At 54.1% G+C, this 14487-nt stretch overlaps 1 protein-coding gene across 1 annotated transcript; it reads left to right on the top strand.

Moving 5' to 3' along the window:
* The first annotated feature begins 1132 nt into the window (after positions 1-1132).
* On the top strand, positions 1133-13836 carry AIF1L (allograft inflammatory factor 1 like). Its single transcript, XM_082327304.1, has 5 exons — positions 1133-1255; positions 6195-6261; positions 9267-9308; positions 10483-10645; positions 12351-13836. Exons 1-5 carry the CDS (start codon positions 1178-1180, stop codon positions 12436-12438), a joined length of 438 nt encoding a protein of 145 aa, XP_082183430.1. The 5' UTR covers positions 1133-1177; the 3' UTR covers positions 12439-13836.
* The last annotated feature ends 651 nt before the right edge of the window (positions 13837-14487 follow it).

Below are 14487 nucleotides of genomic sequence, written 5' to 3'. Positions count from 1 at the left end.
GGGTCCAGTGGTCTGGAAGGGACAGAGGATTTTCCTACCATGAACAAACCCATCTCCCTCCTAATTCTGCACAAAAGCTGCCCAAGGAGTGGGGTGCCAGAGCTGCGGTGCTACAGGAGTGTAATGGCAGGGGCTCCCCTCTTGCTGCCCAAGAACAGCTCTGCAAAAGCAAAACCACGCAGCAGCGAGAGCACAGCGTGAATTGGCTTGGCAGAGCGGCAGGGAGCCACAGCCACTTATCGTCTCCCTGGGAAGACAATTATACGTTTCCAATCAACACACAAATTTGCTGCTGTTACAGAAATGTCAAGCCTCTGCCTTGTGCCTGCTGCTGAAGATGTGGTTCATCCTCCCTCCTGGAACTTTGGTTTTTTTAGCTGGTGACACCTGCCTAGAGCTGTATCCATTAAAAGTTCTTAATATAATACAGAGCTGCCCATCCACCTGAGCACATGGCAGCAGGAGGGGCACACGCTGTACCTGCGCTTTCCGCTTTCTCAAAGAGCAAGGGTAGCTGCACCCGGGATTGAAGTGTGTCTGGCTCTGGGGCGGCGCGGGGCAGCTGCCTGACAACTCCTACTAAAAACCACTTTAGTACAGGTCTTTAAGAAAAGGTGTCTGGCTGAGCTTGCAGGAGGAGCGAGGGGGCTGGGCGCAGCCGCCCACAGCAGATCCTGGCTAGGCCACGCATCAGCTCGGTCCTGTCTGTCCTGCGGTAGATGCCTTTTCCTCGTTCTCCAGGGTTTATCCAGCACCGGCCTGGCGCAGCTTTATTGCACCGCGGAGGTGCTCCCAAACAGCACCTTGCAAACCTGCCGCCGCAATCCGTGCTCGGTCCCCGGCCCCGGAGGAGCCTGTCCCTTCCCACCCCGCCGCGTCCCTCCCGTCGGGGCTCGGCCGTTGGACGCCGCTTCCCCCCCTCGCTCCGGACCCCGCAGCTCTCCGGCAAGCGCCGGCTCAGCGGCTGCACCCCGCGGCTCCCAGGCTTGCTCCCCTTCCCGGAGAAGCAGCCCGGGGCGGGGCGGGCGCCATCAGCCGCCCGTTCTCGGCGGCGGGGCGGGGAAGGGGTTAACGGCGGGGGCGGAGGGCCCGCACCGCCCGCCCGGCCCGGCCCGGCCCGGCCCGGCCCTGCCCGCCCCTACTTAAGGCGGCGGCGGGCGCGGGGCGGCTCCGGGAGATGGCGGCTCCGCGCCGGCCGAGCGGCGGGGGGCTGCGGCGGGCGCCGCAGGACGGGCGGCTGGAGGAGATCAACAAGGTGGGGCTGGGGCCGCCCCCCGCGACCAGACCCGGCCCTTGCGGGGCTCGGGGGGGGCGGGATGGGGTCGGGGATGGGGACGGGGGCGGCCGCGCCGTCGGGGCTGGGGGCTGCGGCGCGGCCGGGCGGGGGAGAGGAGGGAGAGGGCAGGGGCGGGTGGAGCTGTGCCCCCTCGGAGGGGAGGCAGGCGGCGGCTCTGCAGGGGGTTTGCTCTCCATCCCCTCCGCCCGTGGTGTTGCCCTCGCTGGCGGCTCTGCCCCCTCCAGCCCCCCGCAGCCCGGGAGGCCGCCGTGTGCCGGGGGATGCTCGGTGGCCGGCTGCCATGAAAGTCACTTTGGGAACGTGCTCCAGCAAGAACAGGAGCTATTGTTCTCCCGGAGGGCTTCAGCCTCCCCTCTGCTCTTCTCCGAGGAGTTTCTGCTGCTCAGAAGAGCTGACTCAAGCCTTTCTAGTTTTTAATCGTAGGGGGTGAATGGGGAGCCCAGGACGGCTGGATGTCTCACAAGCCTTGGGCAGGGGGAATGGCAGCTCCTGGATTAGTGCAAAGTACGCTGAGCTTCATGCCCTTTATGCCAGGGTCAGGCAAGGTCCTCTCCCCGGAGCTCCGGGCTTGCCCCGTCCCTTGCTTGGCATGGCCTGCGGGGGCAGCTCTGTTGGCATCCCTCCCGGCCAAGAGTGTTCCTCCGGGTGAAAAGAAGGTTTTAACCTTGAAACAATCAAGGATGGGATTTCTACGGTCGTTTCTAGGTGGGTTTGGTGATCGCTAGGTGATATAGCCAGTGGGTTTGGTGATCGCTAGGTGATATAGCCAGTGGCCCCTTGGTGTTACAGGTGGAGAAATCAAAGAGCTGCAGAAGATGAGAGCCTGGAGGAGACTGTGGGCTTGCCTTGCCCTCGCATTAACTGGGCAGTGAAAAGTGCAGACGTGTCCTCCAGGCAGGGGTGAGACAGCAGAGGTGAAGTTTATGCAGGTCACTGGAGAGGGAATTACGTGATTAGAAACCAGGAGGTGCTGTGGAATAAGTGGAAAAAGAGGTGCAGCATAAGGTGTAGAATAAGAGCACTTGGCTAAAAAGGAGCCTCTGAAACCTGCTGTTGGAAGGCGGGCACGACGTGCCCTGCACCAAGGAGGCAAGTAGGTGGGTCTAACGTGTCCCCTAAGGCCAAGGTGGTGGTGTCCCTTGGGCTGGGGAGGAAGGGAGTGTGTTGTACTTATTGCTGCAGTTTCTGCTGCTTCAGAGCTGTCCTCCAGCATCGCTCAGGCGCAGGGTGGATATGTGATCCTTCAGCTGGTAGGAGCTGTAGGACTGAGCCTGGGAAGCTGCGCTTCCCGGGACGCTGCTGGTGTGCCACTTCTGTGCCCCACGGCTGGGGGCTTTTCTTCCTCCCATGCAGGGGACAGGCTCCTATCTCTCTCCTAAGCAGCCATCGCTTCTGGCAGGCTTTTCTTCTGGGTGAGGTTTAGATGGCAAAAATGAAACAAGCTACATAACTTCCCGCTGATGGAGGTGGGAGCTGCTTGTTCGTGTCCTTGCTGCCCCGTGTGTTGGCTCAGTGCTAGGAGAAGGGATTTGAGCAGCTAGAAATCCAGCTGCAGATAGCACAGACAGCGGCTGCCCACCGATCCTGAGCAGCCGCTGGGGTGTAGCAGCTCTGGGCAGCAAACCCCATGCTGCTGTGCTTTGCTCCCTCTGCCAGCTCTGCGTGGCAGCGGTGGGGGTTTGCTGTGAGCGGGCATGCAGCGAAGCAGCTCACACCTCCCTCTGACACCGAGCTGATCTGTAAACCTGGGCCGATATTGTGGCTGGAGCCATGGAGGGGGTTTCCCAAGCCCCGAAGAGCCCCGGGGCTGCAAAGCAGTAAAGTGCTCCTAATAAAACCTATCAGGCCAAATTCCCATCAGGCTTAATCTCATTGTCTCATCCTAACACTTAGCTCCCTCCCAGCCCTGTTTTCCTGGCTGATTTCTACCCCAGAGCTCTCGCTGGGATAAGGGTCTTTGGCAGGCAGCGGCCTGAGTGCACACGTGCTGCTGAAGGACAGCTGAGTCCTAGTATTGAATTCTCTCTTCCAGCTTCAAATGTTCCTCTGGGATCCCTTCTTGGCTGTTCCCCTCTTCCTGGGAAATGGTGATCACATTGTTCAGCCTCGTGCATCAAGGTGGCAAGTCTAATCCAGCACAGATTAGTTTCAACCTAGTTTTACCCTCTAATGCTCTGGCTGTGGGGAAGGAATTCAGCCTGCTGGAGAGCAGGTGCCTGCTTCTCCCATCCAGGGCAAGCACGAGCATCCCTCAGCCCCTTCCCAGCCACAGCAGGCAGGGCGGCTGGTGTTGAGCACCTAAACAGCCCGGTGACAGCTTGGCCTGCCAGTTTCAGCCACCTTCTTTGGGAGCAAGGAAGGACCTGGCTTTGCTCAGGTTGTCTTGCAGGTAGCTGGGACTTGTGTGACTGAATTTATTGGCTTAGAGAAGTCTCTCTGCCCAAGAAAGGCTGTTCAGGGCAGGAGTAGGGGAGAGGCTAGGGCTTATTTTTAAGCAGTTCTTATTAATAGAACATGCCTCTTAAAACGGGAGCTTTAGCAAAGGGCTCTAGGAGGAACTTCAGCCACTGGGGCTGAGGCTGAGTCACTGGCCCTGGGGACTGAATTCCTGCACGCTATTGTGAGTGTTTGCCTTATCGCAGTCACAGCCCGGCTTGCATACAATGTGGAGGATGGAATGCCTTTGAAATACGCTCTCCTGTTGCTTCCTCCGTTCTGGAGCAGAGCTGTGACGCTGGTGGGCTGTCCAGTTCCCCTCCAGTTGAAATGCAAGGGGACTGGGTCCTAGGTGTGTGCACAGTGTCGCCCATCCTGCTCTCAAGGGGCTCTCGGACCCCTGGGCACATGTCCCTCAGCCATCTCGTATGGATGTAGCCTTCCCTTCAGTCTTCATTTCTGTGCTGCTTCTTGCTCCTGGAGAAATACTGTGCTCTGCTCTCGCATCCCCTGTCCTGCTGGTAGGTGGAAGCTGTCTGCTGTTCCTGCAGGGCAGGAATGAAGCTGTGACCCGGTGGCCAGGAGATTCTCTGGCTCTGTTTTTGTTCTCAGTGATGTTTGGCAAGTTCCTTCTACAGAGGCTGTGCAGTGGCAATGGCAGTAGGTAACACTACTCTGCTCTCTGCTAACTTCTGTTGCTGGCTGAGCCCAGGTCTCAAAGCTGAATTGGGCCCTTTGTGTTGGGCTGGCAAACGATACCCCTGGGTAGAAATAACTGAGATAAATGAAATTGAGTTGGCAAAGGAGAGCGAAAGAAGGAACTGGGAACATTGCTTTTCACCACAGTTCTCAATTTGAGTTGGTGTCCATGGTGATAAGGGAAGTCTGTGTCACGCTGGTTTCGTGGGCATGGTCTCTGGTGTCCCATCTGGAGCTTGTGAGATGGGAGGAGGGGATGACAGTCACTTCTGTCCTAGTGGGCTTCCTACAAAACCTTAGTTCAGCTGCACATAAAGGACTCGCCAAAGCGGTGGCTAACTGGCAGTGAAGGTTTGAGGCATTTGGACTCCCTGGGCAGGTCCAGACTCCCCTGTCCCAGTGAGGAAGGAGGGAGCGACTCCGGGCGTGTGAGCCGGAGGGGACCGGAGCACGTGCTGCAGGGTTAGGGTGGCAGGCAGCGATCGAGCATGAAAGGCTCAGGGCTGGCTCCATGGCAGCAGGAACCAGGCATCGGCTTGGGGCTGCAGTGTTGCCGGAGCTGGCCAGTAGCCAGACTGGCCCAGCTCATTGCACCTGGGGAGAGCTGGCTTCAGTCTTCCTTCTGGAAGAAATGAGAACGTGCTCTGGAGGCTGGAGAGCATTTGGGTTACTGGTGGCTGTGTGGGCCTCCTGCAGTCCTGATGTCCTAGTGTCTGCAGACGGGGCCTCTTTGTGGGGGGGTGGTCTCATTAATCACAAATGATGCTGCCCCAGTACTACCAGTGCCAGAGATCATAGTCTCTTGGAGACCCACTCCTGCCTTCCTTGTGAGCATGGATAACGGTGGTGAGGAACACATGCCCGAAGCAGGGAACAACCTCAGCCCTCTATCCACTCTAACCCCTGGAGGGGTTTTATCCTGGACAGGCAGTGCATAAGTTGTGCAGATGTTAATGATTTCTACACTGAAGAATGTGGTGTTTTTGCTGAACACAGACCGAGTCATTAAGCTGTGCTGGGCTCACTGGAGCTAGGCGGTGTGGGAGGGCAGAGACAGGAGCAGGACCCTGCTGCTCACAGCTGCGGGGGGTTGTTGCTGGCAGGGCATAGCGGTGGAGCTGGCTGTGCAAGTTGTGGTCTGTTCTCTTGGGTACCTGAAGGTTTTTGAGGTGGGGCTAGGGACAAGTGATCAGAACTGACCCAGGATTTCCTCTACAGCCTGAGCAGGGTAGGGGAAAAAAAGGACAGGCAGTTTGAGAGAGTGAGAGCCTGTTCCTTACCCCAAAATACCTGTCCTCTCTTGGGTGCATGATGTTCTGCAAACTTTGCCTGTTCTATTTGCTAGCCCTCAGAGTTTATCCAAGAGTTTGAAATCTCTGAGATCAGAGTGCTTTTTGTAGGGAATAGGTGTCTGATCCATGTGCTGTGCATGCTTAAGCAGAGATATGGGGGGCTGAAACCTTGGATGAGCAAGAAGAGGGGGTTTCGTGCAGTTATTCCAAAGGCACATGGGGTCCAGTCCTCCCTTAAGATGTTGGTGGGAAATCTGAGACACCAGAGGCATTCCCCTTGCACTGGAATGTTAATGACGAGGTATGGAGGGATTCAACCCATTTTCAAGCCTCCTGGCACTGTTGCTCAGATGTGGCTCTCTGGGAATTGCATAGGTCTTCTGGGTAATGCTGCATCGTACATGCCCTCTAGGGTGTTTTCCTTTATATCTTTAACCTTGGGGATACTCTGTTTTTTTTTCCTGTTTTAGGAATTTCTCTGTGACCCAAAGTTCAGTGATGAAGAAGATTTGGAGGAGAAGTTGGCAGTGTTCAAAGGTGAGAACTGGAGGATTTCTGTGTCCTGTTTCAGTCTATTTGCTCTGAATAGATTATTTTCCTCAGCACTTGGATCTTACCAGCCTGAGATTCTCTGCCAAATAGAAGTGACTGAGCTGGATGCCTCCCCCTTGCTTGTGGGACTTGGTGAAACTCCCTAGAGAGGTGGTTTTCCCACACGAGCCTTTGTGCTTCCCCCACTTGCAGGGCAGGGACATGTCACCCTGCAGACATCCTGCCTGGCAGCTGCTATTACTGCAAAACCTGCTGCGTGGGCAAAAACCCGGGGAGCAGCAAAGGAGGACAGTTTCTGTCTAGATACCTAGACAAGCTAGCTGGTATAATGGACGATGCAGTAGCTGGACTCTTTCTTTTTTTTTTTTTTTTAGTGAGTAGGAGGACCTGTTCCCACAGAGCAGAGATCTCAGCTGCTTTCTGAAGGAATTGGGGCTGTTCTCTCCCCAAAAGTTTCTTCAGTCTGATCTGGTCCTTCCCGAGCCCCCTGGTACCAGAAGCAACAGCAGTAATGTGTCTCTAGTCCTGGCCAAAGCCTGTCTAACTCCAGAGGGTCAGCAGATCTGGGGCTTAGGTTTGGGCCATTTGCTGGGATGGGGGATAGAGAAAAAGTCTGGGGTCCTCTGGAGCTTGTCCCCAAAGTGGTTACAGGACAAGATTTGGCAGGGCTGTTCTGGGTGCATCCGCTTAAATTCCAAGCAGTGGCTAAAGGCAGTTGAGAAAACATGCCTTCTGCGTCACAGTGCCCTCAAGGTTTGTCCTCAGCCTGGCTCTAACCAAATAAAGCCTGACCTTGCTTCCATTTCAGGTGTTGTCTGCTATTTCCCTTTGAATTTTGGCTTTGTAATCCAGCATGGAAGTATCTGGCTAGGTTTTTGTGATCCTTTACCCTGCTGGGGAGAGAGGAGCCTCCTGTGCTCCCTGTTCTTTTTGTGTTGCCTTTTGTATGGCTTTGGCTTTTGGCTGCAGCCCTGCATTATTTTTCCCATCACAATTGGGGCTCTTCAAACATTGCAACTGTAGGTCACAGGCGCAGAATTCCCTGTAATGAGAGCCCTTGGCATCTCCTTCTGCTGCCTCGTGAGTTTGCCTCCGCGGCCTGTCCCGCTCTCCAACGCCTCCTCCGGCTCTTCCAACAATCGAGTCATTGTGTGATGGCGGAGGGAGTGTTTCTTCTCTGCCGTCCTTCCCGCTGCCCTCCCCACCTGGGCCCAGGGAGCCCCCGTGCAGTGTTGGTGTAAATGCATTTGTGAGGGGAGGGACCACGCATGGTTTTGCCCCACCAAATCCCTGCAGCTGGGATGGGAGGGAAAGATGAATGCACGAGCCGAGGCTCAGAGCACGATGATGTAAAGCTGCCTCTGTTCTCTGCGCGTTTGGCTAGGTGTCAGCTGAGAAGAGAAGAAAAGAAAACATGTGCTGGGCACAGACACGGCAGAGCAGGGTTTGTGTCCCCGAGCTCATACTGGGGTGCCTGACCCGTGCCCAGGCAGGCGGCAGTTCGTTTGCACAAGGTCATTATGGTGGGGCAGAGTGTGGGGAGAGCTAGTTCTGCACCAAGCATTGCTTTGGCCTCTAAGCACGTGTGTGACAGCCCCAGTTTCATCTAGGATCGGTTGCTTAATGCTCAAAGGGAGACATTTATTCCTGCCTGAAGCATGAACAGCTTCAGCTTGTACGCAGTGCTCCTGTAGGTCTGTTCTGGTCAGCTTGTGACAGTAGTAATCCACCAGCTGAGACCCAGGTGAAGACATGCCAAGCCATTCCTTTGCCTGTAGCTGCCCAGCAGTCCAGTTAACCCAGCATGGTTCTTCAGAAGCACAGTCCCGGGAAGGCTCCGATGTGTGAAATATCCACTCTTCCCTTTGGCTCCTTAAATTAGCCTGCCACTTCTCTGTTCACGCTCATCTGCTTGCTGGTGGCCCTGGAGCAGAGGCAAAAGGTCTTTTCCCTTGGGGAAAAGGAGCAGCCTGGGAGCTCTCACTTAGAGTCCTCTGAGGCTGTTCTGGGGAGCGAGTGCTAACTGCAGGGCAAGTGGAGATTTCTCCAGCTCAGCGTGGATGGATGGTGGCAGCAGGCATCTTGCTCTTCTCATTTAGCAGAACTGAGATGATGGGGGCCCCCTGTGGTGCTAGGAGGTGTGTGGTCTGTAAGACAGGCAAATCCTTGCCTGAAGAGCTTAAAGTCTAACTGGGGAACAGCTAGAGAGAGGTGGGGGCGTAGGAAGCACAGGTGTGCCATTCCAAAGGCCAGAAGCAGCACAGAAGTGAAATACTGATTTTTCTGACTCAAATCGGTGCTCTGTCTGTTACGGCATGCCAGCTTTTGTCCTGCAAAGCTAACCAGACCTTCTTGAGCAAGCTCTGCCTTTCTCTGAGGATGCTGGAGTTGCCCAATTCAGCAATGTTTGACAGCAGGCTGGAAGGGCAAACAGCCTGCTCCGGCATAGCTGCTGCTAGGCATGTTCTTGGCTTTGCCCTCTCGATGTGGTCCTTGAGCATCTCTGCTGGCAGGTGCTGCTCTGGGAGTGCAGCACAGTGTTGGGAGGACTGTAAAGTCTGTCCCTTGCTATTGCAGGGAACTACGTCATTTAATCCTCCTCCTAATCCGATCAAGCTTCATTTTGGGAGTGCTCAGGGTTTTGTTTTCCTTGCTACTCCTTCTGGGAGGCTGTTCCAGAGCTTTGTTTTTCTGGCTGGAAACCTTTTAACGCTATTCATGGCTAGCTGATACCTTGTTCTTATGCCAGTGTTTTCCTTCAGCTTAAATGAAAAGCAGGCACAATTAAAGAGCACTTAACTCTAGAGCCCTGGAATTGATATAAGGGTGCTAAAACCAGGTCTTGAGATGGTTTCCCTCTCTGAACTGTATGCAGTATATCAGTCTTATCCCCGAATCTGTTATTTCATTGCTCTAAGCAGGCAGTGCTCCAAAGCCCTGCATACCCCCTGCTCTGGCATCCTGCTAACTTGCTTCTGTGTCTCTTCCAGAGAAGTACATGGAGTTTGACCTGAACAACCAAGGCGAGATTGGTGAGTGATTCTGAGGGGTGCTGGTGCTGGGCTGGAAGAGCAGCAGCCTGCTGAGGTGGTGTCTGCTGCTGTATCTGCTGCTTCCCTCTGCACTCGTGTTGCTGAGGAGGAAAACCTGTGGGCTTTTCCTGTGTCCAGCCTTGCTTGGGTCTTGATTGCCAGCCAGGGGCTTCCTTGGCTCTCCAGCCCCTGCCTCTCAGCTTCCTCAGTCTCTCCTCACCTGCTTCAAGATCTAAGCTCTTCTCAGTCCTGTTCTCCTCCTGAGTCTCTGCTTAGCTCCTCCACTTCTTTCTGCTCTAAATGCTTTTTTTTTTTCTTCTTGCAGTTTCTCCACCAAGGCTGCCTTCTCAATCCTCAGCATTTCCAGAGCTGGGAAGCTGCAGGGCTTGGATAATCCTGGGTTTTGCCTGGCTTGAGGCAGAAGCTGTATAAAACCATGAGCACTTCTAGTGCAGAGAAGCTCTTTGCTTTGATGGGAGGGGAGCGGAGGGAAGCAGCGGAATTGGGTGTGAGTCTAGCTCAGCTGGGCGGTCCTGGTTTGGGCCCAGAAAGCACCAGTTACGTAAAGATCCAGCCTTCTGCAGGCCTGGAGCTGACACTGAAGTGTGCTCACTCGCATGCTGCGCCCTTCCAGGAGGCTGCTGCCTCGCTCTCCTCCTCCACCAGTCCTGCAGCTGAAGCAAAGCCTGTGGGGAGCTGGAGGAGGCTGACGCAGGGCTGTGCTGGGTTTCCGGGAGGGAAGGGGCCGCAGGTCTCAGCAGGCAGCAGATCAATGGAAGGAAATGGCCTGTGGCGATGGGCAGGGGCACCTGCTCCCCACAGCCTGTTTGTCTCCGGCTTTAACCCCGGCGTTGCTTCCCTCCTCCCCCTCATCCTTGTGATTCTTGGCACCATGCTCTGAGCTAGAGAGCAGTGTCCTCACGTATATCTGGAGCACTTGGAGAGTTGTCCCTTTTCTGCGTGTGGTGCTTTTATCTTGAGCTGCACAAATGGGAAGTGATGCTCTGTACTGGGCAGTACAGTGCTGGAAGGCTTCTCTTGGCTTTCAGCAACAGCTTAGTGCTGTCAGCCTCGGAGTCCACAGACGAGGTGGGAACTCATGCCTGTATCCCTGGGGTTGGTCTGTCCTCAGTGTGGTCACCTCTTGACAGCACCAATTGCCTTGGTCTTGCAGATTTGATGTCTGTCAAAAGGATGATGGAGAAGATGGGGGCTCCGAAGACCCACCTAGAACTGAAGAAGATGATCTCTGAGGTGACTGGAGGGGTTAGCGAGACCATCTCGTACCAGGACTTCGTCAACGTGATGCTTGGGAAACGCTCTGCTGTGCTTAAACTGTGAGTGTCCCTGGGAGGGAGTGGGGGGGACGCAGGACCTGAGCTGGCGGGTTGGGGGAGCCGGGAAGCAGGGGCTGTTCTGCCTGGTGGAGGTGGAGCTGTTCATGCTTGGTGTTTGTGGAGGGGAGACAAGGACCCTCGTGAGACGGGAGTTCGCAAAGAGACACGACAGGGTGTATAAGTCCATGTATAGGCTGAGCAGTGGCGAGCACTCACAGCGGAGCTGCCTGCTGTGTGTTAGCACAGGCTTCCTCCCACGTGCTCCGTGCGGAGCGATTCTCCTCCTTTCCCGAGGGTGTGCAGGCATTCAGCACTGTGGGACTTCTTCCTGTCTCTTCCCTGTGGCGTCTGCTGGCTTTGGGGACACAGGCTTCCCCAGTGAACGGTGGCAGGGCTTGAGTGGAATGATGGTCCTGCCAACACCAGTTGGCTGGCTCCTATTTCCTGCAGGATGCTCCCTTGCTGCCTGATTTTGGAGAGATGGGCAGTAGATGGAGATGGGACACATGCTTGAAACAGCTGGCTTGTGCTGGGAGAGGTTTTCTGTGGTACAGGCTGCCAGCACTAGCCTCCCACGGTCCCCTCTGCCCTCTCGACAGGGCTCTGAAAGTCCTGCTCTAACAAATGGCTTCCGAACACTTGCTTGGCTCCATCTGCAGCCCATTGAAGCCTGGCTTTTCCTTTCACAGCCACAGAGTTTGGCCCTGCTTTTGTGTCTGTAACCACCATGAATAGGAGCTGCTCCCCTCCATCCCCCTTACCCCTTTCTGAAGGCAGCTTTAGAAACACAGCCAGCTTTCAGGGCAGGTTGGGAGGAAGGATCTTGCTCCCACCTCTCACGCGGTCCCTCTAGGCTGGTACGTGCTTGCTGGCCATGAGTCTCTCCTCTCCCCACTGAGTGCCCTGTGTCTGTGTGTTGGGATGTTCCTCTTCCAAGCGCACACAGACTTCTGACACCCCTGTTCCACCCTTCTTTCTCCACAGGAGCAGGCTGAGCCTGCAGCCTGTCCCATATCTTCCATCCTTCCTCCCAACCGCAGCAGCTTTCACAGACGGGTCCCTTCTTTTGCTAACAGACGCCCCATTGTCTGTTGGACTCTTTAGAGCAGGAGCAGAAATGTAAAACTCGTCCCAAAAGCAGTGCGGTCCTTTGATCCAGCGTGGCAGCTGGCATTCCCAGCGTAGCTGCAGTCCTCAGGGAGGAAGACAGCGCTCGTGGTTGCAAAATGCTTGGGATTCTTCTAGCCAGTGGCTTGCTCCTTGTCTCTGCCCTCTTTCCTGGCTGTAATTGCTGTTGCTTGCTTGGTGTTGGCTTTTGAATGTTCTGCTGTGTGGCTATGTACAAGGTGGGCCAGGGACGGTATTTGCGTTTATGCATCAGGAGCACTTGGCATGCAGCGTGTGCCCAGGGGGATTTTGGAACTGGCTGTCGCTGTCTAAATAAAATGTGCTGATTCTCTGGGCTCTGAGAGGAAAACCAGCAGAGGCTTTGGGGGAACTCACTCCTGGAAGCTGCTGGAAGAGCAAAGCTGCCTGCCAGGCTGGCAGCACTGCCCTCTGTTGGCTTTCCCTCCTCCGTTCATTATCGGATGCCCTTCGCGTAGAAGGCAAATGCTATTTTTCAGCAGATAAGATAATCCCACCCCCAATGATGGATAAAGATGCACCTGCTCTTTTCATTGGTATTATCTGTTGTGTTTTGCAGGGTCATGATGTTTGAAGGAAAAGCCAATGAAAGCAACCCAAAGCCTTCTGGTCCGCCTCCAGAGAGAGACATAGCCAGCCTCCCTTGAAGAGGACAGGCTGAAAAATTAGCAGTGTTTGCTTTGCTGGTCTGTAACGGAGGTTACCTGTGCTTTGTTACTCTTTACTGTGGACAGTCCTAGTTCTCAACTAACCTGCCTTAGAGGAACAGCAAGGGAAGCTGGAAACCTCCAGCTCACGTCGTTCTGCTGCATCCCTTAGCCAACGTGATTTGTTAGACAGAAGCTGTAGCACCAAGTGTGATGTGAGACAAAAAAAAAAAAAAAAAAAAAAAAAAATCCTGTGATCTTACTCTTTCCTCTGCCCCTCCTGCATTTCTCAGGTGAGGAGCTACTTTCCTTCCTCCCAGTGTAGGGATTCAGAGCTGTGCTTGTCACGACAGGTTCCTAAAGGGCCTTGCTGCCAGACATTGAGCGCTTCTCTGGCAAAGCCCCCGACAACAGCTTCATGGGCGCAAAGAAATAAGTGCCTTCTCTGCTCCGTCCTACGCTTCCTGACTTTGGACTAGTTCTTCCCCTCTTGACCTCACCAAAACACAAGTCAGGCTCCCCCCCTCTGTGGCCCAGTCGCGTGCTAGGCAAAGGTGGGAAGGAGCGCGGACGCAGAGGTCTGCCTGCAGGGCCCCTAAGCTCGGAGGTGGGCATGGCTGACTGCAGGGACAGCTGCTGTCGCTCCGTGGGTTCATCCTGCAGTCAGATCTCGGTGGGTCCAACACCAACCACTGCCAGTGATGATTAAAGCTACCTTAGGGCCCCCCTTCCTGATAAATCTCTCCTTGGATCCGATCAGGAGCATAAACTCTGAACGGGTGGTTGTCTGTCCTGTCCGTCGAGTGCAGAAACAAGCCTGCTGTTACGCCTTTGCAGCCCCTCAGGGAGGCCTAGGGGAAACCAAACCTTCAGGTGAAAGGACGCTGGGTGACTAAACTGCGAGCCCTGCCAGACCAGTTGCAGATGAGGATCTGTCCTCCCGCAGCTGCTCTGTCCCTCTGGTTTTTGCAGACGTCCCTGTACGTCTTTCAGCTTGGTGCCCTGCGGCTATCGGGTACATTTCCCCAATGAATAAGCCCTCAAGTCTGCAAAACAAGAATGGCTGTAAGTGTGGAGCAGGAGCTGGGATCCAGATGGAGCTGGCACTGTGCTATCCACACTCTGGTTACTGCGGCGACTCTTGCTCTACACACAATTTCTGGAATCCAGATGTTTGGTCTTTGCCCTTTTCCTACTCTTTTCTTAAATGTTCTTGGCAGCTTTTAACTTTTTAAAATCATGGTTTAATAAATAATTTTTTTAAAGGAAATGTGGATGATTAACTCTACTAGGCTGATTGTTCCTGCCAAAGGCTGCACTTTTAAATAAAAAAAACCATTCTCACTACTGTTTGCATGAAAACCAAAACTGTAATGGAAAGAAAAAATTATGAGCAAAAGCAGCACCAGTCTACTTTAAGGACTGAAAATAAATCTTCTGAAGCTATGCTGTGTGTCAGTGTATTTAGTTTAGCTCCTCTATATCTTGCTTCATATGATTGGTTGCAGATTAAGTGAGCTGGTTTCCAAGTCTGTTAATATAAACCCTTAAATAGATCCTAGAGATAGGTTTGGACTGTCTTGATCTGATCTTTATCTGCAATAACTGACCGAATGCCGTGGAGTTTGTATTACGAAATGTAGACACCACCTCCTGAAAGCTGTCTTTTTTTTTTTTTGACTTACTGAAAGAAAGCAGGTGGGAGTGCTTGTTTTAAGGAATAACTTGTTTATCAAGAACAGACACTTGTAATGCTTCTCTTGAAAGGCTATTTTTTTTTCATCCTTTCTGCTCTTGAAGCAATTGCCTGAGGTTCTTGTCTGATGTGAGTTATCAAAACGGGGACCAGGCTTCCTGGGGGAATGACTGGGTTCACTTTTTTCCCATGTGCTCCTCAAAAGGACAGAACTGCCCTTAGATCAGAGCCCTGTGTCCGCTGCCTGTTAGCCTCTGGGAATGCACCTGCTTTTCTCGGGTATGTGTGCTAAAGCTGCTGTTCGGTTAGAAAATAAAGGGAGCACATTACATGAGGGAAATTTGGATGTGGTT

This window comes from Platalea leucorodia (genome assembly GCF_965183815.1).
Source record: "Platalea leucorodia genome assembly, chromosome: 15".
NCBI classification, from domain to species: domain Eukaryota; kingdom Metazoa; phylum Chordata; class Aves; order Pelecaniformes; family Threskiornithidae; genus Platalea; species Platalea leucorodia.
This window is presented reverse-complemented; position numbering and strand designations above follow the sequence as displayed.

Coding starts and splice junctions, on each gene's coding strand:
- AIF1L (XM_082327304.1), top strand. CDS start 1,178: ATGGCGGCTCCGCGCCGGCCGAGCGGCGGGGGGCTGCGGCGGGCGCCG. Junction 6,262..9,266: donor GAAGTTGGCAGTGTTCAAAG/GTGAGAACTGGA, acceptor TGTCTCTTCCAG/AGAAGTACATGGAGTTTGAC. Junction 10,646..12,350: donor CGCTCTGCTGTGCTTAAACT/GTGAGTGTCCCT, acceptor TGTGTTTTGCAG/GGTCATGATGTTTGAAGGAA.